The 26330-nt window shown below is 39.0% G+C and overlaps 1 protein-coding gene across 12 annotated transcripts in view; it reads left to right on the top strand.

Annotated features, from left to right (window-relative positions):
- ANKRD44 (ankyrin repeat domain 44) overlaps positions 1-26330 on the top strand; it is a 314414-nt gene that overhangs the window by 200459 nt on the left and 87625 nt on the right. For all 12 annotated transcript variants that reach the window (XM_006078152.3, XM_044936824.1, XM_025277923.2 and 9 more), the window contains 2 exons: positions 9895-9973; positions 20061-20175. In XM_006078152.3, coding sequence (XP_006078214.2) covers positions 9895-9973; positions 20061-20175 — 194 coding nt within the window. The remainder of the gene's footprint in view (positions 1-9894; positions 9974-20060; positions 20176-26330) is intronic.

Raw genomic sequence — 26330 nt, 5'->3', positions numbered from 1 at the left:
CACTCACTCTAACAGATAACCAAGAGGAACATCTGTAGGCAGCCTTCACAATCCAGGTTACATCACTTGGATGCATTCAGATTGTAGCAGAGTATCCTGACTTATCCCAAGTGACCTTGTTCTCATCCTCAGCCCTCCTTCTCCCAAACACACAGGAATTCTAAATCAAAGACCCAGTGTATTCTGTCTCTGCTTTTGAAAAATTGTAATTTTCAAGATTTAATTTCAAGAATATTGGATCATTTTATTTTAATGACCTTCTCTATTCACTATTAAAATCCTTTCATGTTTTTTCATTTAATTTATAATAGTGGGGAAATATGAGACAAATTTTCAGAATAGTAGTTTATTATGATTGAGCAGACTGCAAATCATATGAAAGAAAGGAGTCAGGAACAAGCTGAAATGTGACTTGACCAAGAATGAGCACTTATCTACTGGCCAAGGAGTTTGGGTTTCTATAGGCTATGGAAGCCACTAGTTATTGTGGAGGTCACATGATCAGAACTGAAGCTTAGGAACAATAATCTGGCCACAGAACACTAGAGACAGAAAACATAAAAGGAAAAATGTATATATATATATATATGTATATATGACTACATATAGATTTTAAACTTTTATATAACAGAACAACAACAAAAGAGAAGCAAAAACCTTCACATAAAATTAAAAGGGGAACAACTCAGAAATTTTTCTGCAATATACATGATAAGAAAGATTTAACATATTTAATATATAAGAACTCATAAAAATCAATAAGAAAACATCTGACAGTCAGCTAGAAAATATGGACAAAGGCAGATCACGAAAGAGAGGATATAGTATCCATTAAATTTATGAAAAAATGTTCAGTATCACCAGTCACTAGAGAAATGCAAACTAATACTTTTATAATCAGTTCAGTTCAGTTCAGTCACTCAATCGTGTCCGACTCTTTGTGACCCCATGAATCGCAGCATGCCAGGCCTCCCTGTCCATCACCAACTCCCGGAGTTCACCCAAACTCATGTGCATAGAGTCGGTGATGCCATCCAGCCATCTCATCCTCTGTCATCCCCTTCTCCTCCTGCCCCCAATCCCTCCCAGCATCAGAGTCTTTTCCAATGAGTCAACTCTTCGCATGAGGTGGCCAAAGTATTGGAGTTTCAGCTTTAGCATCAGTCCTTCCAAAAAACACCCAGGACTGATCTCCTTTCGAATGGACTGGTTGGATCTCCTTGCAGTCCAAGGGACTCTCAAGAGTCTTCTCCAACACCACAGTTCAAGAGCATCAATTCTTCGGTGCTCAGCTTTCTTTATAGTCCAACTCTCACATCCATACATGACCACTGGAAAAACCATAGCCTTGACTAGACGGACCTTTGTTGGCAAAGTAATGTCTCTGCTTTTTAATATGCTATCTAGGTTGGTCATAACTTTTATAATACTAGTACATTAATATTTGCCTTTAAAATTGACAGTTTAATCAATGAAATATTAAAATGTAAGATCATTAAGTAAGTATGATCCAGTTTTTGAATTTCAGAAAGTGAGCATCTATGTATGTGCATAGGAAGAGAGTAATGTCTGAAATACATATCAATATCCTAGCAACAGTTATCACTCCAAAATTATGATTTGGGTTTTTTAGTTCCTTTTCAATATAATTGTTTTAATCATATTGTGATGCAATGAGCATGTGTTATTTTCATATCCAAAAGAATAAAAAGCTATTTTCAGTAAAAAAAAAAAAAAATTCAGATATAGTGGACCTGGGGAGGTGACAAGTAGAGGATAACTGGAAGTCAATAGAACAGGCCTAGATAAAAGGATAAGAGGTGATAAGGACAGGGAATGGGGACAGTCGACAAAGCGGAGAGGATTTGCAGAGAGGAAATCAATGGGATTTGGTTGTACAGGAGATGGAAGAGAATTGAAATCTGGCTAAGGAGAGGTAGGTAGTACAGCATAATGATTCAGTGTCCGGTTCTGGGGCGAGACTGCCTAGAATCTCACCCTGGTCTTGACTTTTAGTAAATATATAGTCATAAACAACTTCTCTGTGTATCTCAATTTATCTGTAAAATTAGGGAAACAATAGTATCTTCTAAATGGAACCATTGTGAGGATTAAAGTTATCTCACATAAATTACTTGGAACAATGCTGGCCATATAGGAAGTACTCCATAAATGTTTTTTTAATTTATTTATTTTTAACTGGAGGATAATTGCTTTACAATATTGTATTGGTTTCTGGCATATATCAACATGAATCAGCCACAGGTATACGTATATCCCCTCCCTCTCATAAATGATTATTGTTATTAAGAAGGATGTCAGGAGAAAGAGGAGGTGTAGGAGGTAAAACTGGTGAGTTTAGTTCTTGAGAAGCTGATATTGAGCCTTTGATACAGCCAGTACAAGAAAACCAATAGTGGAGAACAGAAGAACATGCATAGGTTGCCTCATTCATGCAGAGGTGATTGATAGTGGAAACCAGGAGAAAATGCTAAGATCATCTAGGGAGAGAGTACATCATAGCACGAGTAGAGAAGGGGTTGCAGGTCTCTAGTAACTCTTTACTCTCAGGATCAGCAGGAGGAGAAAGAACTAGAGAAAGAGATGAAGAGAGAGAGAAGATAGGAAAAGGAAACAGGACAAGTAGTGTCTTGGTGAAGCTAGAATGCAGATGGAAATGAAAAAGTAAACTAGATGAAAAGAATTTCAGAGTTCTAGATCTTGTAAAGGGGCTCCATTCAAGGTCCTATGTGGAGGTAAGATGAAGGTCTTTAGGGGCAACAGAGACCTGGGTGGGGGAAAGAGCCAACATGTGCGATTAAAGTCCTAGAGGATGGTGGTGAGAAGACAGGAGGCAAAGAGGTGGCTCAACCACCAGTTTCCCCAAGACTTGTGACACTTTTCTTGCCTTTCTGGTGCCTGAGGGACATACTGTGGATCCTCCAAAGGAAGGAATGTTATTGAAATTAAAGTATCTCTCTTCACCAGGCTCACTTAATTGATGCACAGGGTTATCTGATGCTCTCCATTGCCTCTGTAAAACATGCCAACTGATGTTTTCAGTGTGTGATACTGAAGCTGGAAGGCCACTTTCTGCCACACATACCTACTTCTCCCAGACAACTGATTAGTGGCCAGTTCAGATTGGATAAGGGACTTCAACTAAAGTATAGTGCCTTGGTTTATGGCAGTCTTTTCTTCTGCACAAAATGGACATGGAAAGCATAGCTACTTTAATAGTTATTTTTTCCTGTAGACTGCTAATTATCAATAGAGTTTAAGAGGCACCATTTAAAAAAAAAAGTCTGAGACTTGTGTTTATGTATTATCTAATCTGTGTAAATGGGATTTTGAATCAAATCTAGCCTTCTCCCTCAGCCTCCCTTCATCTTCTGTATCTACATACGAATTCTCTTGACTCTTTATTAGTTATCCCAGATTCTCTCTGGATGGATGGATCGTCTAATGTTTCCATGGAGCCGTTCAGTCTGAGTGAAGGTTGTTATCTCTCTGCACCACATTGCCCTTGGATTTTGAAAGTGTTTGTAGATTGCAAGACAATTTGTATTTGTTTAGATTTGTCAAAGTTCGAAGAAAATAGCATATTGAAGTGTAGCCAATTCCTATTCACATGTTCACTTTGTTTTCCTCTGTCCTCCCAAAACACTAAGAGTGTCATCTTGATGAGAAACTTCAAGATGATGGAGATGAGAGAAAGGCTGTGTGTCCAACATGCATTTTAAAGCCCCTCATTTTGCTTAAATTGACCATGGCCCTGTCTTTGATTTTGAATATAGTGATGTCAGAATGCTTAATTATTATAAAATAATAGAGACACAATACTTTATACAATAAACTGTTGACAGTTTACTTGTTTTTTTTTGCAAATAGGAAGAACATGAGGAAATATGAAATAATTTCTCTTCTCTAGTAGAGACCACGTTGTTATTTCTGTAGCATCTCAAGGCTCTTTTTGGAAGCTTTCAAACTAAGCTTTAAAGAAGATAGTTACATATGGCTACACTGGATATGACTTAGAAAGATAGGTTCAGAAATCATCATTGCCAGGTTGCCTACCTTCTGGTCACTAACATTCCACCTGCCTATGGTCTCAATTCTTTTCTGCCCACGGGCCCTTAGATCACTTAACTTAAAGCCCATCACAATTTACTAAAGTAGACCAGCTCTCTTCTTTCTGTGTACTAGGACCAAATTTTATTCTATAATTGCATTGCAGAGGTTGAAGATGAAATTGAAATAAGCAAGAGTAAGTACTAAGAGCGACATGTCCTTTGGAACTTGGGAGAGGAAGTGAGCAAAGCAGGGAGGTGAAGGTCTGAGGTAACCACGTACCATCTCCCACTTTGGAACCATTAAAAACTTGACCGTACATAGTTTTTTGCAAACCAAGGTATTAGATTGCTTTTCCATTGAGTTAGGAAGCCCTTTTCTGACTATATCTGATGCCCCCTCCTCCAGCTGACCTTAGTGGTATCCTGTTGAACAGGAGTCCCCAACCTCTGGGTCTAATCCCTGATGATTTGAGGTGGAGCTGATGTAATAATCATAGAAATAAAGTGCACAATAAATTTAATGTGCTTGAATTGTCCCAAAATCTTTCCCACCCCACCCCGGTCCCTAGAAAAATTGTCTTCCATGAAATCGGTCCCTGGTGCCAAAAAGGTTGGGAACCGCAGCTGTAAAGGCTTTATTGTCCTCCACTGAGCTGCATGACAACAGGGGTACTGTGCATGGAGAACACAGTGCTTTCAGGTTCCTGGGGAGTAGCTGTGTATTTAAGTTTAGAGAAGGTTTGAGGGAGGATGAAGAAAGAAGGCAGGGCTTCCCAGGTGGCTGGTAGAAAGGAGCCCGCCTGCCAGTATAGGGGCCACAGGAGACATAGGTTCGATCCCTGGGTTCGGAACATCCCCCGGAGGATGAAATGGCAACCCATTCCAGTATCATTGCCTGGAGAGTCCTACGGACAGGGGAGGCTGCAATTCATGGAGTCTCAAGGAGTCAGACATAACTGAGCACACAAAGAAAGAAGGCATTAGAAGTGGAAGAAAAAAAATGAATGGATTTCTGAGGATATTGGTCAAGAAAATTGAAATGCTCCATTTAGTTCAAGGATTAATCTTTCTTGGATGATGGTGAATACTGCCCTGAAAGAGTACTGATATTTGTCATAAAATATTCTTAGTCCTCATTGGTTTTGCTTCATGACCCATGGCAGAACCATAAGTCAAGTCAATAGGAGAGTCTCTTACTCCAAGTAACAAAATTTTCCGTGCCCTAAATCTGGTAGGGAAATGCACCTAGAATTTTTAAGGAGACTAGAAATGAAGAAATATTTTTCTAAAAGCAAAGCTTAGAATAAGTGGGAGAATTGAACATTCCTTCTCCTTTGAGAATTCAAGGAATGTTTTGTATCTGTCTGAAGTTCTAGTACCAGCAGCAGCAAAGAAAAACCCACCACCCCCACCCCTGTGTGAAAAATTTCTCAGGCAGATAGTGAAGCTCAGTAGGATCTTTAGTCTCAACCTGAACATTCTTAATTCTAACCTGTAAAAGCTAAATAAAAAGTACTAGTTTTTTGACCTTCATTGGTTTTCAATGACTTTCTTTTCTACCTAGAGCATATAAACAAAGCTGCCCCACAGTGACTGCTCTGACATCCTAATGCCCAATCTCTTGCCACCCATCTCTCTCTCTATGAGAAAAAAAAGAATCAGCTAAGAACTGGCCTTAGTAATAGATGAGCTCAGGCAAAGATCTCCAAGAATAGATCTGAAGCAAACATCACTGTTGACCATATTGCCATCCTTTTTATTTTACCTAAAATGGGCATCTCTGTTTGCTCCTTTACCAAAGGCACAAGCACACCAAGGGAAAAAGGGTATGGTGTTTACTATCTCTGTAATGGGGAAAGTTTTATATACTGTACTCCCTAGAAACCAGTGACTCCTGCTTTGGCTCTCTGACTGCAATTTAGTAACCTCCAGGTTGGTGGTTACTCCTAGCCTTTAAGCTCTTTTCTAGGCATGGGAAACTCTTGTTTAAATATTGATAAAGGTATTATCTAAACACTGAAGTATTTATGGCTTTATGTATATTTAACTAAATGCTAATTAGTTATATTTTCATCTTAAATTTAAGAGAAATTACTGGAGCAAAATTTAAAGAAATAGCACCACCTAGGGACAAATGAATGTCAACTCTGCAATTTCTGTTTTCTCTCTCCTTAAGGGTCTTGGACTGTCATCACTTTTTTGTTGGAGGGAAATATGTCTTAAATCCTCATTGCTAAGTGGTTCCCAGACTTTTGAGTCTTTTGAATTGTCTGCATTTCTCCCAGCCAAGATGCAGACTCTGTAACCAGATAGCTTTTAGGAGCTCTCCTCCATTGTATATTTTGTGGTTGGTGATGGCATCGTATTCTTATTTTTCAGTTAGTGCTCCTTTCCCCCAAAAATATTATTTCAGTTAAGTTTCAAGTTTGCTTCCATCTTCCTTTACTTTCCAAATCTTCTCAATTCAGGCTATAATCATACAAGATTAAGATATAGAAAAGATCCTAATATTTCTATTTTTTCCCCATCAACCTGAGAATCTTTCACTATAATGATTATTTATTTCACTCAATATGCAGTTACCAAAAGAGTTGGGGTTCCCTGGGGTCTCAGTTGATAAAGAATCGGCCTGCAATGCAGGAGACTGCCTGCAATATAGGAGACGTGGGTTCAATCCCTGGGTTGGGAAGATCCCCTGGAGAGGAAAATGGCAACACCCACCCTACCCCACCCCCTGCCCCATATTCTCGCCTGAAAAATCCCATGGACAGAGGAGCCAGGCAGGACTGCATTCCATGGGGTCGCCAAGAGTCAGACACAACTGAGCACAATGTTCTAAAAGAGTTGGACATGACTTAGTGACTACACAACAGCAACAGCAACTTTGACTAACTTCCCTTGGCACAGATTATACATAGCTCCTCTTAAGTCTAAGGAATAGACTTATGGGATATATAATAAAAATTATTCTGTTCAACCTTGTGGTTTTATAAGATATTCCAGTCCACAGTCAAAAGCAGCTGCTCCTAAACTTTAGTGTGCTGTGAAATTTAGAAATGAAATCAATTCTGGTTCTGTAGATCTGAGTTAGGACACAGGATTCACATTCCTACCAAGAACCCTGAATGATTCAGATGCATGTAGTCTGTAGTTCACTATGAGAAATATTTAAGTGATTATTTGCTTTCCATTGTAGCATTTTTTAAAGAATCATTTTGAAACACAAGTATATGACTTTCATCACAAAAATGAACTTGTGCTTTTAAAATCTTGTATTTTAACCCCAGGATTAGGAAAACATTTCTTCCGAGACTTACAAAAATAACAGTTACATAAATTTCATTTCAGTTTTAAAAATAATATATGAATCAAAGAATACATAATATATTCTCTCAGTTGGGGGTTCAGTTCAGTTCAGTTCAGTCACTCAGTCGTGTCCAGCTCTTTGCGACCCCATGAATCGCAGCACGCCAGGCCTCCCTGTCCATCACCAACTCCTGGAGTTCACCCAGACTCACATCCATCGAGTCAGTGATGCCATCCAGCCATCTCATCCTCTGTCGTCCCCTTCTCCTCCCACCCCCAATCCCTCCCAGCATCAGAGTCTTTTCCAGTGAGTCAACTGTTCGCATGAGGTGGCCAAAGTACTGGAGTTTCAGCTTTAGCATCATTCCTTCCAAAGAAATCCCAGGGCTGATCTCCTTCAGAATGGACTGGTTGGATCTCCTTGCAGTCCAAGGGACTCTCAAGAGTCTTCTCCAATTCCACAGATCAAAAGCATCAATTCTTCAGTGCTCAGCCTTCTTCACAGTCCAACTCTCACATCCATACATGACCACAGGAAAAACCATAGCCTTGACTAGACGGACCTTTGTTGGCAAAGTAATGTCTCTGCTTTTTAATATGCTATCTAGGTTAGTCATAACTTTCCTTCCAAGGAGCAAGCGTCTTTTAATTTCATGGCTGCAGTTACCATCTGCAGTGATTTTGGAGCCCCCAAAAATAAAGTCTGACACTGTTTCCACTGTTTCCCCATCTATTTCCCATGAAGTGATGGGACCAGATGCCATGATCTTCGTTTTCTGAATGTTGAGCTTTAAGCCAACTTTTTCACTCTCCACTTTCACTTTCATCAAGAGGCTTTTGAGTTCCTCTTCACTGTCTGCCATAAGGATGGTGTCATCTGCATATCTGAGGTCATTGATATTTCTCCCAGCAATCTTGATTCCAGCTTGTGCTTCTTCCATCCCAGCATTTCTCCTGATGTACTCTGCATATAAGTTAAATAAGCAGGGTGACAATATACAGCCTTGACATACTCCTTTCCTATTTGGAACCAGTCTGCTGTTCCATGTCCAGTTCTAACTGTTGCTTCCTGACCTGCATACAAATTTCTCAAGAGGCAGTTGGGGGTACTTTATATCTAAAGTAATAGTACTGTTTTTGTGGGTATTACTGTTTTTAGAAAATTCTATAAACAACTAATACTTAATTAAAAGTGTAGAACTTTGGTATTTGGTGCAGTGCTGACTAGTGGGTGGATTCTGTACATTTTCCGTGTTTTGGCTTAACCTATGTCAGAGAATGCCATCATAACTTGAGTGATAAAGAAGTGATGTATAAATTCACCACATTTCCAGCTGATCATTAAATCTTAATCCTATGATTCCTAATGAGTTAAGTGGAGTAAATGTTTCTTTTTTGTGATAATAAAAAGAAGTGTTCCCTGCCCCGTGGAATTAAAATGTAGATAATGGTGGAGGATTTCAGGTCAGTTTTGAAAATTGCAATGATTTATAGCCGTTTAGTCATCTTTAGGCCAAAGAGGACCAAACAAGTTAATACATCATTTGTCTTTTCTTAATTTACTTAGGCCAAAGAGGACCAAACAAGTTAATACATCATTTGTCTTTTCTTAATTTACTACAGACAAAAGTTGAAAAAGCACTATAATAAACTATAATGGAAAAGATATGAAAAATATATATGTATACATATATATTTATAACTGAATCACTTTGATGTACACTGGAAACTAACAAAACGTTGTATATTAATTATACTTAAATTTTTTTTAAAGTTGGAAAAAAAAAAACTCCTTGGAGGAAACTTTTATTAGTAGATCACAGGAGATGAAAAAACATTTTGGGTGATTTCCTCAGTTTAAACCAGGGTAGTTTAAAAATTGTCAGTGTAACTAAAAATTCTGCAATTCTTCTCTAGAATAATTTCCATTTCTCTAAGCTTCTTTAAAATGTGATGTTATATAATGTAAACAATAAGAATCTAAGGCAATGGCACTCCACTCCAGTACTCTTGCCTGGAGAATCCCATGGACAGAGGAGCCTGGTAGGCTGCAGTCCATGGGGTCGCACAGAGTCGGACGCGACTGAGCGACTTCACTTTCACTTTCACTTTCATGCATTGGAGAAGGAAATGGCAACCCACTCCAGTGTTCTTGCCTGGAGAATCCCAGGGACGGGGAAGCCTGGTGGGCTGCTGTCTATGGGGTCGCACAGAGTCAGACACGACTGAAGTGACTTAGCAGCATATAGCATAGAGAACTATATTCAGTATCTTATAACAACATATAATGGAAATGAATCTGAAAAAGAACATATATACGTATACTGAATCACTTTGCTGAACACCTAAAACGAACACAACACTGTAAATGAACTATACTTAATTTTTTTTTAAAAAAATGTGATGTTAGATAAAAACCTGCAATATCATATACAGTCTATTGGAAACTGTGGAATGTTTTAGATTGATGTTACTTGCTCTTTGTTTTTTTCTCTCTCTCTCTCTCAATTTTTAGAGTAAAGATGGTAAAAGTCCGCTGCACATGACAGCTGTCCACGGAAGGTTCACACGGTCACAAACCCTCATTCAGAATGGTAAGAGAGATTCTGCCACAGTGTCGTCACTGGAAGAGTTTCTTGGTGTGACTTGAGTTTGGCTGTCAGTTATTTGAATATGAAATACAATGCTCTGTTAGTGTTTATTAAGCTTGGATTTATACTATCCTTTGATGAACTTGGCTAAAAGCTCCTTATCAGACAGGTCATCACCACCCAGCTTAGAAATAAGGACATAGAACCATAAGTTTCATAGTCAATTCCTAGTCAAAGAACATGTGAGTTTTGAAACTGGAAAATATATATAGGCTTAAGAGCCTGCATGTTTTACTCAGAAACTAGTAAAAATAAGTATCAGGCATTTTCTAGCAGCAAAACGGAATTATTTTTAAATTTTCAAACCCACCATAGTTTCATAAGTTAAAACTCACTAAGCTACTTGGGCAAAGGTAAGAAAAATGAGATGACTCAGCAGAAAAGCAGGTACATACATGATATAAAAGATGATAAAATCACAGGCTTGATAGAGACCTTGGAAAGTCACAGAATCTAGTAATATTCCAGACTTACAATAAAGATGTGCTTGAACCATTGGGTTGTCTCTGCAGCCAAAATACTAGGGAGTGTCACTTCGCATCATGGTTCATGTTACTATTAGAGGGTAATGGCCAGATTCTGGGAGTGCACTGACCTTGCTAGCACAACTTCTGTTATCTTAGCTAATCTTGAAGACATGTGGGAGAAAAAAAAAAACAGGTTTAGTTCAGATATTTGCTGACATTTCACATAAATTCAGCAGTTCCTAAACTATCTTTAGTTGACCCACATTTCTAGATCTCAAAACTCAGACATTAGTCAGTTTTTTAGACTTATCTTCCTGCCATCTGTAAGAATATTGGATGACATACACTTGAAGCATTAGTGGTATTATCAGGAAGATCCCCTGGAGGAGGACATGACAACTGACTCCAGTATTCTTGCCTGGAGAATCCCCATGGACAAAGGAACCTGGAGGGCTACAGTCCACAGGGTCTCGAAGAGTCAGACATGACTGAAGTGACTTAGCATGCACAAGGTATGTCCTAGGTACTGAAGTCATTTGACACTACGCAGAGAAATTATGCTGAGGAAGCAAAATATCTGCAGCAAAGCACAGGAAATTTATAAGCACTTTAGTGAAACTATAGAAGAAAAGCAATCCCAGCAAATTTCCAGTGAGCAAATGCAGGTCATTGGAAATTAACTGCACAACATGTATTAATTCTAGTTTGAAATGTGTGGTATGCCTTTGACATTCACTTTACTGAAAAACCACTTTAATTGTTTTGTTTCTCTCGAAATCAAGGGAGGTGGGGAGGGACCCTGGCATCTCTCCTTTGCACACTTTCCTCATCCCACTCTTGTAGAAGGAAATGGCGGGCCACTTCAGTATTCTTGCATGGGAAATCGCATGGACATAAGAGCCTGGCAGGCTACAGTCAGTCCATGGGGTCACGAAAGAGTTGGACACGACTTAGCAACTTTAGGGCTTCCCTGGTGGCTTTGATGGTAAAGTGTCTGCCTGCAATGTGGGAGACCTGGGTTCGATCCCAGGGTTGGAAAGATCCCCTAGAGAAGGAAATGGCACCCCACTCCAGTACTCTTGCCTGGAAAATCCCATGGATGGAGGAGCCTGGTAGGCTATAGTCCATGGGGTCGCAGAGAGTTGGACACGACTGAGCGACTTCACTTTCACTTAGCAACTTTAGCAACTAAACAGCAACGACTCATCCCACTGTATTTCTCAATTGTTTTTCAGAAACAGTGTCCACTGCCTTAAAAATAAACAAAACCAGGGAGCTATTTGATATCCAATTTGAAAATTTTAATGTGAATATAATCACTGGGCTTTAGCTTGATGGCATTAAAAAGCATTGTTCCCTGTTGAAGCAATTTCAAGCACTAGCGACCAGACCAGAGAAGGAGCAGCTTTTTACCTTGAAGCACTGCATTCCTACAGGTCCATCTCTGTGGGCCAGACCTGTGTCATGCTAGTGTGCTTAAAGCAGTCTTGGGGGGGCCGCTGGCTGCTTTGATCTTTTCACAAACCATCCCTGTGAACTTAAATTTCCATGCCCTCTCTACTAGAATTCTTGCTAGACTTTTGAATGGGAATGAGACCTGAAAAAGACCCTATGTCTTGTCCTCTATGATCAAGGAGCTTGTCTCAGAGCCTATTCTTGGCTGGCCTGGCATCTTGCTTTGTGGGTTGAGTGGAGTCCAGGGTCCTAAAATACTGAAAATATAGTGGCTATAGTATATAACTTATTATATATAATGATAATGGTTGAGTGTTCTTCACATTGTGCCAGGCACTTGACTAAGCACTCCACATAAATCTTTCCAACCACCCCCATGAGAAAGAGGTCCTGTTATCATCTCCATTTCAAACATGGAGAAACTGAGGCAGAGAGGTTGTCACTTCTGTTGGGATACCTGGCATATATGTTGAGGAACAGAGATTAGAACTCAGGAAGACTAACACTGGAGACTGAACTCTCAAACACTCACTTACAAATGTGTTATCTGGATGAACAATGACATGTTAAAATTTTTTTTAAAACTTGAATTCTGTTTAAGAGTTGCTTGTATTTGGCATAGAGTCATCCCTGTAAAATGGCACCACTCTAGTACTCTTGCCTGGAAAATCCCATGGACGGAGGAGCCTGGTGGGCTGCAGTCCATGGGGTCGCTAAGAGTCAGACACAACTGAGCTACTTCACTTTCACTTTTCACTTTCATGCCTTGGAGAAGGAAATGGCACCCCACTCCAGTACTCTTGCCTGGAAAATCCCATGGACCGAGGAGCCTGGTAGCCTGCACTCCATGGGGTCGTGAAGAGTTGGACACGACTCAGCGACTTCACTTTCAATTTTCACTTTCGTGCATCGGAGAAGGAAATGGCAACCCACTCCAGTGTTCTTGCCTGGAGCATCCCAGGGACGGGGGAGCCTTCTAGGCTGCCGTATATGGGGTCTCACAGAGTCGGACACGACTGAAGCGACTTAGCAGCAGCAACAGCAGCATCCGTGTAAAAGGATAATTTGGCATTCTCTTCTCTCGGCCAACAATTCTTTGCATTCGTTACACATGTGAGAACTGTGAGTTCATCCATTTGACATTTTTTAAAACATGCCCTTAGGGACAAGAATAGGAAGCTCTTTCCTTTCCTCCTGTTTGTTAGTTTCCTTTTGGGAAAAGTCCAGAGACTCACACTCCCAGGGCCTGGTGTCCATCCTTGAGTGGATCTCTACATGGCAGGACCCTGAATGCCCATCCCCCATGGGGACATCACTTGGTCCTGAGACCTGCTGAGGGACATGCTTGGTGTTTATTTTGTTAAATTGCTCTGATAATCTGGGCTTTTTGCAGCATTTCTCTGCTTCTCTGACTGCTCTCTAGTCAGGGCTATTAGTTCTTTATAATACCTGCCCCCCGCCCCCAATCATTCAGTTTTGGTAAGGTGATCATTTTTAAAAACTCTTTTTTAAGTGAATAAACAAAGAGTGCCTCTGCTGTTCAGTCTCCTTGTTTGTTATCTGAAGCTGTGTTGTCAGAACCAGAGAGGGAAAGAATTAAATGAAGACATAATCTGCTATCAGGAGGCATTTGATCCAGCCACTTGCACAAGCAGCTGCCTTAGATGCTGGTCAGCAGGTTACAAAAGCTCAAAATGATGCTTTTTTTTTTTTTTTTATAGAAGCTTTAAAAATAAATAGAGTTTGAGAAGGAAGAGCCAAGGGATAGGTTAGGATGATTCATTGTGATATTTTTGATATTTGGGCTCATAGCCCTTCCAAGGCAACTTAATAAGATAACTATTCTTGTTTGTGCAATGAAAAGCTAATTTCAGATGAATGCCTGGATAATGCTGCATAAATCATCTCTTCCTAAATGCTCTGCCTGTGTCTAAACTCACAAATGTTTATTTTCCTCACTAATTATCAATGCTGGTTTACCAACATTAACTTGCAACTTTCAAATAAAAAATATAGATATTTGAATTCCAAGCAACTGTTAAAGATTTTCAAGTGAAAATGGAAAGCTTTGGGAGTGACCATAAAATAGAAATTAATTCATCTAGAGGTCCTAAACATATTTCTGAATAACAAATAGTCTATTTTCTACTAAATTATGATGTTTTCCAGAAATATATTTTAAAGGACAATTTAAGATAATTACCCATATTTTTACGGTTTTAAATTAACTCATGAAGTGATAGTGACAACAAAGAAAGTTTATCAGCTCAAATCCCCTAGATCATCCTTTCCAGTATTTTTCACTCTTCTCTTTTCCTATCTTATTTTTGGAATATTTGAGGCTGATAAACATGGAGCGCCTAACACTTGGTTCAGAACATGGGCAATGTAGTGTTTGTCCAGGACAAAGATTTCTTTGAGGTTCCACTCTTTGATCAGCTCCGTGGGTGGACCTTTTAGGCTGACCACTGTGGGCAGCTCTTACATGGGTACCTGTATCCAAGTATCCATGGAGACCAAGTGGCTGCCTGTCCCCAAGGCATAAAAATGATCTAAATTGGATGCTTCTAAATTTAAATTATTGCGAGCTATTTCTTGAGTCCCTAAAAGTTTGCAGTAGAGATCAAACCCGTCAATCCTAAAGGAAATCAACCCTGAATATTCATTGGAAGGACTGACGCTGAAGCTTCAATACTTTGTCTACCTGATTTGAAGAACTCATTGGAAAAAGCCCTGATGCTGGGAAAGATTGAAGGCAGGAGGAGAAGGGGACGACAGAGAATGAGATAGTTGGATGGCATCACCGACTCGATGGATATGGGTTTGAGCAAGCTCTGGGAGTTGGTGATGGATAGGGAAGCCTGGAGTGCTGCAGTTCATGGGGTCGCAGAGAGTCTGACACGACTGAGTTACTGAACTGAAAAGTTTGCAGTAACTAATTTTGTTTTATTATTTTTCTTGATTGTTGCCTGCCAGGCTCCTTTGTCCATGAAATTCTCCAGGCGAGAAAACTGAAGTGGGTTTCCATTTCCTTCTCCAGTAAAATGAATACATGCTCACTATAGAATAAAATTAAATTATTAAAGAGATCCCCATCAATGTGTCTCCTTAATCCCACCCAAGAATTTCTATTGACAATTTGATGAAATGTCCAGATTTTTTATGTGTATTTAAGAATGTACATATGAAGATATGTAATTACTTTTATGAAAATGATAATAGTCTATATATTTGAGCAACTGGTTTTAAAAATCAATACTTTGCTGCAGAAACAAAGGTATGAGGAAAGATCAGCATTTGTGTTCAAGCTGCCATTTATATTTCTCTGTCACAAAGTCAAAAAGGGATTACCATTTTATAAATAGCTATTAAGTTGCAAAATCCAAATGTGTACATTTATTGGCACATGCTGAAGTCTTGGCTGTGGAGTGAAACATCTTAAATTTTATATAAACGGATGTACTCATTGGAGTTTTTTTTAAACATCTTCCCCTTCTACAAAGGCCACACATATTTGTAATTATTTCACTGTTTAGGAGAGAATCTCATTTATTAACTCTGGTTTACCAACACACCTGGCTAGAGAGAATATTGTTTGTTAGAAATAAATCTTAGGGGGTTGGTGGTCATAGTAGGATTCATTAGAGTGAAGGGGCATGCAGCTATTATTGTGAAGACTTTATAACAGTCATATCATAAGAGATAGTGTTGTGGCCTGGAAGTTAATGTTCTTTCCTTAGATCTGAAAAGACTTTCAACGGCTTCTTTTTGGTTCTCAAATATACTGGTAACGGGAGTACAAATGGGCACAGACTTTCTCAGAAGCAATTTCCCAGTGTCCATCAAGAGCCTGAAAAATACTCATACTTCCAATCCAGTAGTACTACTTCTGAAAACGCTGCTGGAGGAGATCATCTGAAATGTGGATAAAGTTATGTATAGTTATGTTCATTCCTGTGTTTTTCCTAGAGGCAAAATTGGGCATGGCCTAAATGCCTTGTAATTGGGGCCTTTCTAAGTAAATTCTCTAAATACTGGTATCATGGAGATTTGCAGTTATTTTAATGAAACAAATTAATGACATGGGAAGTATTTGTGATGTAATATTAAGGGGGAAGTCGGGATACAAAACTCTTTGTATTCTATGATCCTAACCATGGGAAATGTCTTCACACACAAATGCACATACACACAAACAACTGAAAGGAAAAATCCAGAATATTAACACTGATTACCTCAAAATAATCAGTGAATTTATAGATGACTTCTGTTTTCTTTTTTGTATTTGACAGCATCTTCTAAATTTTCTACAATGAGAAAATTACTTTCTCAGTAATATTATTTAAAGTAAATGTTTAATATCTTTTTAGATCTAAGCCATTTAAACAATATTTACATTTCTCAGGATTTTGTATTTCTTATTCTGGAATGTATAAATGTGTATGTGTAGTTTAGATACACAAACCAAACATTATAGTATTAGTATCTTAAAATGATATATTTTAGTTTTAAAACATCAGCTTGGTTTAGTTCAATATAATTGATAATGAGGTAAAGCTGAAGATTTGACCTACTCTAAAATACCTGATATCTAAGAGCATGAACTGATAATTCAATAACTTAATTGCTTTCCATAATGATGCAGAGATTTGTTTATGAGCAAGGTAGTCAGGAAATAAAATCTTAGACTAATTTATGTTTGGTGCCCCAATATCTTAGGTGCTTTCTTTTATTAAAAGCAGAAATGCACATGGTCTTCCATAAACACGAGTACACACTGTGTTTTTTCTCCTTGGTGTGCTCCCTGTCCTTTACTCCCTCCCCCTTTCCTTTAGCTTTCTTCAGGCCCTTCCTGTATGATTGGGTTATAAATGTTACATACTGTAAAAGCTCATCATTGTAAAGTGTGCAATTCAGTGGATTTCAGTATCTTCACATGGCTTTACAATCATCGCCATTACCTAATTCCAGAACATTCTCATCATCCGTCCCCAAGAACCTCATCCTATTTAGCAGTCACTCCCCATTCCTCCCTCTCCTTAATTCCTCCTTATTCCTTGATTTTCAGAGGCTCTTAAAATACTTGAAAGTTTACTCAATTATCAGTAATGCATATAGCAAATATTTTCACGTGTCAGTTTCTGTATTGCTAGGATGTGGGGAAAACTTTTAAAACCACAATGCAAAATCTAAATACAATAAAAGAAATTATAAAACAAATTTCTTCAGGGTAAAACACCAAAGACAAAGAAAATCTAGGACAAAAATATTTGTAACAAGCCTGGCGTGCTGCGATTCATGGGGTCGCAAAGAGTCGGACACGACTGAGCGACTGAACTGAACTGAACTGAACTGCATTGAATTGGGTAATCTCCCAACTCTTTTAAGAACCTTTAAAAATTAAGGAATAAAAAGACCACACACACACACACACACACATACTCTTAGAAAAATGGGCAAAAGTCATGAACAAATGGTTCATAGAAAAAGATAAACAAATGGCCCTTTAATATATGAAGATTCTCGACTTCCTTAACAAGAGAAATGTAAATAAAGACTACAATGTGAGAAACCAGTTTTCACTCATTACATGGAATATATTCAAAAGCTTGGCAAGACTGAAGAAAAAGAAACTCTTACACATTGCTTACATGAGTGCAAAGTTGTACAGCACCTAGAGAATGATATGTGGCAAAATCTAATAAAACCATATACTCATTTCTCTGACCTAGAAATCCCCTTTCTAATAATTTATTCTGAAGATACACTCAACAAATACAAAACAATATTTGCATAAAGGTATTCACTGCAGCATTCCTAATAATAGCAAAATTATTTTTACTACCTAAATATTCATCTATACCAGACTGGTTTACTTAACTAATACATCTATGCAATGAAAAGCAAGTCGTACAAAAATGAGGAAGATATCTAAAGAAGTGATCATCTATACCAGACTGGTTTACTTAACTAATACATCTATGCAATGAAAAACAAGTCATACAAAAATGAGAAAGATATCCAAAGAAGTGATCTCTAGGAATGAATTGCAGGGTACATTGTTAAGTGGGGGGGGGAAAAAGGCATGGCATAAAAGAATCTGTTTATTTTTTACAAAGAGAAACACAGCATAAATGAAAACTAGTGAAAATGATTAATTACTATAGGATGTGGTTGAGGGTGAAGTGAAAGGGATAGAAATGAGGCTTTTTTAAAGTATAGACTTTTGAAACACATGTTTTAACGTATTAAATAAAGTTAAAGCCAGTAAAATATTTGAAGGCAAAATCAAATGAGTGCTAAGTCACTTCAGTCATGTCCAACTCTGTAATACTATGAACTTTAGCCTGCCCAACCTCTCTGTCCATGGGATTCTCCAGGCAAGAATACTGGAGTGGATTGCCATGCCCTTCTCCAGGGGATTTTCCTGACCCAGGGATTGAACCCACGTTTCTTATGTCTCCTGCATAGACAAACAGTGTCTTTACCACTAGCGCCACCTGGGAAGCCCACAATCAAATGAGGCTGTGTATCAAATTGATAATATAAGCACACAGAATAAAGAATGCAGATAACTTTTGAACAAGAGTGCTCCCTGTTTATGCTGAAATCATTGTGGGAAACTTTGTTGGGAAAGTGGATATTTGCACAATTTGGAAGTATCACCCACAAATTCTTTGCTAATTGTAAAAAGGGAAAAGGCATTTTGTAGTGGAGAGTGCGAGAAGGCATCACCTTAGCCAAGTAATCAAGCCTCTTTTTTAAAATTGTGGTAAAACACATTTAACATTAAATTTACCATTTAAGCTATTTTTAAGCATATGGTACTGTGGCATTAAGTACATTCACATAGTTGTGCAGCCATAACCACTATCCATTTGCAGAACTGTTTCATCTTCCTGAACTGACGGTCTGTACCCATTGTAAGTAATCAACATTTGTATCATCCAGTGATGGACTAGCTTGATCTTATGTGTGTGCTGTGGAGATAAGATGGGAAGTGCATTTCAACTTTGGGATATTCTTGCCAAAATATTTAGCCTGAATCTAATAATGAGGAAATAACCAGACAATTCCAGAATGCACTATATCATATACAACTGCTGGCTTAGTCTCCAAAAATATCAATAACTTGAGAGATACCTACATACATACATAAAAGGCAGGAAGATTTTCCAGATGATAAGAATCTAAAGAGACATGACAACTAAATGCTGTCAGACTCTTTGATTGAATCTTGGATTAAAAAAAACAATTATAAAGCACATTTTCAGGGACACTTAGAATACACACTGTATATTACACAAAATTATGGTATCTGTTAAATTTCTTGGGTATGATGGTTATAGGGTATGATGGTATTGTGGTTATACGGGAGACTGTTCTTACAGGTGAAATCCATGATGTCTAACTTATTTCTAAATGGTTCTTCAAATAAATTAATGGACTAATTGTATTTCATTTATTATATATTATATATCTTTTCACATATATGAAAAGGGGAGAGAAAGAAAGAGACATAGTAAAATAAGAATTTGGGGAAAAGGAGGCAATATACAATACAATAAAATGGAACTACTATATTATTAAAAGAACTGTAGGTAATTAATGTGATAGTTTTGATTAATATGGATACTTTCAGTTTATAGTTTATGCTTTTACTCATTTTACTCATCATATCTTAAACTAGATAAACTACGTAAAATCTTTTCTTGAACTCGATTCCTTTGGTTCTTATGCTGTAACATAAGGTTTACATAGGTCTTTAATTCGGCAAGTAAAATTAAAATTGAATATGTCTTCAGAGATACATTTTGTGGCATTTGATTACATTGTTTATTTAGAGAGGGAATCTAGTTGTAAGATTTTAGATTCTTAAATAAGACAACGTGGAAAGGTTTTTAAGAAGCATTTCTAATAGACTTCCTTCCATGCAGATTTAATAATACTACAACTTCAGATGGTAACTTGTTCCCTTAAAAAGCATTCTTGTTCTTGAGAGCAGAGATGCACAGAATAGAAATGAAATCAACATTTGGTCAATGTGAGTATATTATCTGAGTCAACATGAATCCTTACATTATTCTGTATTAAAATGTCTCTTTCAGGAGGTGAAATTGACTGTGTGGATAAGGATGGTAACACTCCTCTTCATGTGGCTGCAAGATATGGTCATGAGCTTTTGATTAACACCTTAATAACCAGTGGAGCTGACACAGCCAAGTAGGTTACAGCAAAAATACAGTGGATTAATTGCCACATGTGGGAGTACTGCCAAAGGGGTTCTGCCATGCTGTAGATAGATCCTATTTGTCCAAATTAAGGTAGATCTGCAACATTATGCTAAACACAAATTAAATTAGAATTAAATTAAGTGATTTTTAATGACAGTTGCGAGGAAGAACCAATTTTATTTTTCAGCTATATCAAAAAGAGGCCTATTTCAGTGGTTTTAATTAAGGGAACTTGAACATTATTCCTAAATCTCTGTTTTTTAATATTCTTCTGTTTTTTCCAATGTACAGTGTTAGTTAAGCGGGAAAAATAAAACATAATTGGGCAAACTCAGATTTTATTCAGAGTACCATTTTGCATATGTTAATAACCCATGTTTAATGATATGGTTATACCGTATAATTGGGTAAATCTGCCACATAGGGAAGAGGGACCTGACTTCATTTTGTACTTCAATTCAACAAGAATATGTGAAGCATCTATATGAATCCATTGCAATGTTGGGTGCTGTGGGAAATTTCAGATATACGTTACCTGGTTGGTACCTTCCAGGAGCTCATAATTTTGTTGGAGGCCCAAAACCCACTTAAGACAAAGAACCATGAAAGATCGTATTTAGCAAAGTTCAAAATGAAATAGAACTTTAATGGCAAAATATTTGGTATAGACAATATATGCCATAGGTTATAGACAGGAAGGAGAGAGCTCAAAGGTGGCCACAGTTTTTTAAGGAGAAGGTGATTTTTAGGTAGACTTTGAAGGATGGGAATTATGTGAATAGAGCAGAGTAGCAGACTTCCCAAGCAGGAAGGAAAGCAGGAGCAGATACAGCTCCCGTGGGGAGGGTGGCCTAGTGGGGTGGAAGTTGGCCTGGTGGGCTGAAGGGTATGTGATGGTGCCATGCTCTGCCAAAGGCTGCATTATATCACGGTGGGAGACCCAGCCTTTAGTGGGCACTAGCTGGGCTCCAGTTCAAGCTGCCTTATTTGTGAGCTGTGTGACCTTGAGCTTGTTGCTCAACCTGTCTGCACATTGATTTCCTCATTTGGCAAATGGGAGTAATAGTAGTATCTACCATAGGTTTGTTATGAGGATTAAAGGACTTAATTACTAGTAAAGCTCTCTGGTATGTGTTAAGATCTGTGTGTGAGTTATCTAAATGCATCTGCTAAGGTATACAACAAGATAATCCAACTTAATAGCTCTTTGAACAGTGCCTGGCTCATAGTAAGCTATCAGTAAAGGCTAACTATTAATTATTATATTATTAACTAATTATTAATTTATTATAAGTTATTATGTATTATTGCTTCATAATATCTAGCATGTTAGGGAAGTAGAAAGAGATGAGGTGGAAAGGCAGGAAGAACCACATTTCAGAGGACCTTGAACATCCTGCTGAGGAGTTGGATACCATTCTGAGGCATTCAGAAGTTGTTAAAGAATTATAACTATGTGTAGGGTAGGTTGTGTCTAATGATCCCATTTGTGTGTAAGAAAGATCACTCTAATAGCAGTCCAGACAGACTGGAAGTGGTCCAGGCTAGAAACACCTGGCAGACTCTTGTGAATGTCCAGAGAAGAAGAAATGAGCTCTCAAGCTAAGGACAAGACTGAGGGTAGAGAGACACTGACAAATATTAATGCCAAGAACTGTGGGTTGTCTCAGAAGAGAAAGGAATCCACTTCAAGTCAAAGGACCTGTTTGACTGGGAGGTTGCAAATCTAAAGCAGCAGCTCGGTTTCCTGGAAAGAGCAGTGTTCTGGGATTTCGGAGGCATTCACCAGAGTCTAGAGTTGCAAGCAGCCATGGCAACCCAAAGCCAAAGATCTTAAATGTTCAGTGTCAGTTAAGCAGAAATAAAGTGTTTAGGCACAAGCTATGCCCTGTGATATGTTCATATTTTCAGTGATTGTTTCAGATTTGAACTTATCTGAAAAATGAGTTTTTTAAAAAAAATTTGAACTTTATAGATAAACAGGGCTCAATACTTAAAATTTCTGAAAAACCACATTTAATGCAGTAAGCACAAAGTCTATTTCCTTGAGATTATTTTACCTTCAATTTGTACAAACTCAAACTATGTGGCAAAAATGCCTTAGGAATGATGTTGGTCAAGTAGCCTTTCTTTCTACTGACCGTGCTGGGGACACTGGCCAGGGAAACATTGTCCCAGCCTCAAAGAGCCACATATGCTTCCTTTTGTCCCAGCGTATCTGGGGTTAAGACATGCTTCCTTCAGTAACAGTGGTTCATTAAGGCAACAACTGTGTGTGTGTGTGTGTGTGTGTGTGTGTGTGAGTTGTGTATGTTGTGTGGGGAGGGAAGTCACCTAAAGAGAAAATATCCAAGTGAAGGGACAGGAGAATTGATGGTTGCATTTGCTAAAGGCTTGGGCTTCCCTGATAGCTCAGTTGGTAAAGAATCTGCCTACAATGCAGGAGACTCCAGTTCAATTCCTGTGTCAGGGAGATCTCCTGGAGAAGGGATAGGCCACCCACTCCAGCATTCTTAGGCTTTCCTTGTGGCTCAGCTGGTAAAGAATCTGCCTGCAATGTGGGAGACCTGGGTTCGATCCCTGGGTTGGGAAGATCCCCTGGAGAAGGGAAGGGCTACCCATTCCAGTATTCTGGCCTGGAAAATTCCATGAACTCTGTAGTCCATGAGGTCGTAAAAAGTCAGACTGAGCAACTTTCACTTTTCCCCAGAAAGCCACTGTTCTCTGGGCTCCTTGTAGATTTATCTAGGGTAACTCATTAAAACGGAGAAGGCGATGGCACCCCACTCAAGTACTCTTGCCTGGAAAATCCCATGGACAGAGGAGCCTGCTAGGCTGCAGTCCATGGGGCCGCTAAGAGTTGGACACCACTGAGTGACTTCACTTTCACTTTTCACTTTCATGCATTGGAGAAGGAAATGGCAACCCACTCTAGCGTTCTTGCCTGGAGGATCCCAGGGATAGAGGAGCCTGGTGGGCTTCTGTCTATGGGGTCGCAGAGTCAGACACAACTGACGCGACTTAGCAGCAGCAGCAGCATTAAAGAGGAGAAAAACAGGCCTTTCCTTCTATAAATAAGTGAACAAAAAAGAGCATTTATGAAAATAACCCATTTTAATTCATAAACAATATGGCCAATGTATTTTTAATGATCTCTTTATGACAAGTTTTATAGTCATTACTTTCTGATGAATTTATTTGCATCTTATTTTCAGGCCTTGATTAAATGTTCTTTGTTTTTCTTTTTTGTTTCTCTGAACTTGGTCAGTTTCTGCAGTGTGACTTGGTGCTTATGCAACTTTATGTGGTATCAAAGCCATTGGGTTTTTTCTTTAACTTTGTTAGTTTTGGGGTGCTTGTCTCTAGGATTTTTTAATTTGTATTCCATCTTATCAATTAAACTCTCACTGCTTTTTCTGCCTCAATTGTAGCAGAATTAGTGGTATTACAGTTTTACAGGTAACTGATTCTGATATTCTTACATTCACTGAATATCTGTTGATGGCTTGTTAAGTGTCACCCACTCTGTCAGGTTCTGGGGTCACAGAGCTTGCTGCCAAGGAGTTTATAGCCTGTCGAAGTGGGAAAAGTAAAAGTGAAAGTGTTAGTCACTCAAGCGTGTCCAGCTCTTTGTGACCCCATGAACTGTAGCCCACAAGGCTCCTCTGTCCATGGAGTTCTTCAGGCAAGAATACTGGATCGGATTGCATTTCCTTCTCCAGGGCGAGAACTAAATAGGCAGTGACAGTCATGCATGCTAAGTTTGATGGCAGAACAACTGCCAGGTGCCACTGAAGTACAGGAGAACATATATGGGATGTAGCAGGAGCAGCAAAGCTTCCCAGAAGAGGGATGGTTACCTTGTACGACAAGTAGCAATTAGTTATATGACTGAAAGTCTTTCAGGTCCTAAGCATCTGCTTAGATTATTTTTATTAAAATGTTTGAATATGTATAAACATAAGACTAAATAGAGACTCCCTAGGCTTTTGACTCTCATATAGCGATAAATTTTTAAAAATTACAAAATACATACAAAAAGAAACCCACAGCGTACACCATAACTGCACAGGACAATAGTAACAAATGCTCATGAGTTCTGCTAGGCCCCACTCTGAGAGGTTACATTTAACTGTTTACATTTAACAACCCCATGGGGTAAGTGCTGTGATTATGCCCATCTTACAGGTGAAGTAAAGGAGGTTTAGTTAGCTTTCTGAGGTCACAGAGCAGTGGGTGGAAATAGGACACCATCCTTGACCACCTGGATCTGGAGCCTAAGCTCCTAGGCAGGAGACTTGCTGCCTCTCCATGTAATGAATGATGTGATACTTCGTGTTTTGCTTGTAATTGTGGTCCTGGTGACTAAGATGCTGAATTTTTTGGATCCAGTACATAACTATGGAAGTGGAGGTTTTGCAGTGACTTTAAAGTGGTGGGCAGTGGACCTGTCACATGGCACAGAAACCTTTACTCAAACTATTGCCAAATTCTGTGCATACAGGAGGCTCAGTGTACTACATAATCATTGCCCTTCCTAGATTCAGACATTCCACCTTTATTCTCACTGGCTCCTCCCAATTAAAGTAGTACTACACAACACAGCTGTGATCCTAAGTATCATACAAATGTCAGTGCTGAAATTTGGCAGAGGTGTGTGGTGATAAGGTAGCCTTTTAGATGCACTAAAATATGCTTTTATGCCACCTGTTTTAGATTATCATCAAAAGGGAAAGACAATATAAAATTGTCACAGAGAGTTCTTAAAAGCCCAAAGATATTCCAGGAACCCCCAGAGATGTACTGACTAGTTTGAGAAATACCGTGAGAAGCAGAAGAGTTTGAGTTGTAAGAGTTTCAGGAGGAAGGCCTGCATGTGAAAACCCAGGGCTCTTCCAAGAGGAATGGACAGAAGTTCAAAGATCCTAAGAACACATCTAGGTTAAGCAGTAGGGGCTTTGTAGCTATGGTAGAGTATTTGGACTTTGATCCAAAAGGAACCCCTGAAAATGTCTGCAGGTTGTAAATAGCAAGAACCAGGCTTCATTTTTGTCAGTTAGGCCAAGTGCCTATAACTTAGTGGTGCATGATAAACACTTCGAATGACATCAGATCAGATCAGATCAGTCGCTCAGTCGTGTCCGACTCTTTGCGACCCCATGAATCGCAGCACGCCAGGCCTCCCTGTCCATCACCAACTCCCAGAGTTCACTGAGACTCACGTCCATCGAGTCAGTGATGCCATCCAGCCATCTCATCCTCTGTCGTCCCCTTCTCCTCTTGCCCCCCAATCCCTTCCAGCATCAGAGTCTTTTCCAACGAGTCAACTCTTCGCATGAGGTGGCCAAAGTACTGGAGTTTCAGCTTTAGCATCATTCCTTCCAAAGAAATCCCAGGGCTGATCTCCTTCAGAATGGACTGGTTGGATCTCCTTGCAGTCCAAGGGACTCTCAAGAGTCTTCTCCAACACCACAGTTCAAAAGCATCAATTCTTCGGCGCTCAGCCTTCTTCACAGTCCAACTGTCACATCCATACATGACCACTAGAAAAACCATAGCCTTGACTAGCCGGACCTTTGTTGGCAAAGTAATGTCTCTGGTTTTCAATATGCTATCTAGGTTGGTCATAACCTTCCTTCCAAGGAGTAAGCGTCTTTTAACTTCATGGCTGCAGTCACCATCTGCAGTGATTTTGGAGCCCCAAAAAATAAAGTCTGACACTGTTTCCACTGTTTCCCCATCTATTTCCCATGAAGTGATGGGACTGGATGCCATGATCTTTGTTTTCTGAATGTTGAGCTTTAAGCTAACTTTTTCACTCTCCACTTTCACTTCATCAAGAGGCTTTTTAGTTCCTCTTCACTTTCTGCCATAAGTGTGGTGTCGTCTGATATCTGAGGTTATTGATATTTCTCCCGGCAATCTTGATTCCAGTTTGTGTTTCTTCCAGTCCAGCGTTTCTCATGATATTTAATAAGAAATTTATTTTATAGTTTGATCACTTGACTTGGGCTTCCCTGGTGGCTCAGATGGTAAAACATCTGCCTGAAATGCAGGAGACCTGAGTTCGACCCCTGGGTCAGAAAGATCCCCTGGAGAAGGGAATGGCTACCCACTCCAGTGTTCTTGCCTGGAGAATCCCCA

This window comes from Bubalus bubalis, chromosome 2, assembly GCF_019923935.1.
Source record: "Bubalus bubalis isolate 160015118507 breed Murrah chromosome 2, NDDB_SH_1, whole genome shotgun sequence".
Lineage (NCBI taxonomy): Eukaryota > Metazoa > Chordata > Mammalia > Artiodactyla > Bovidae > Bubalus > Bubalus bubalis.
Note: the sequence above shows the minus strand (reverse complement) of the source record. Positions and strands in the feature narration are given on the sequence as shown.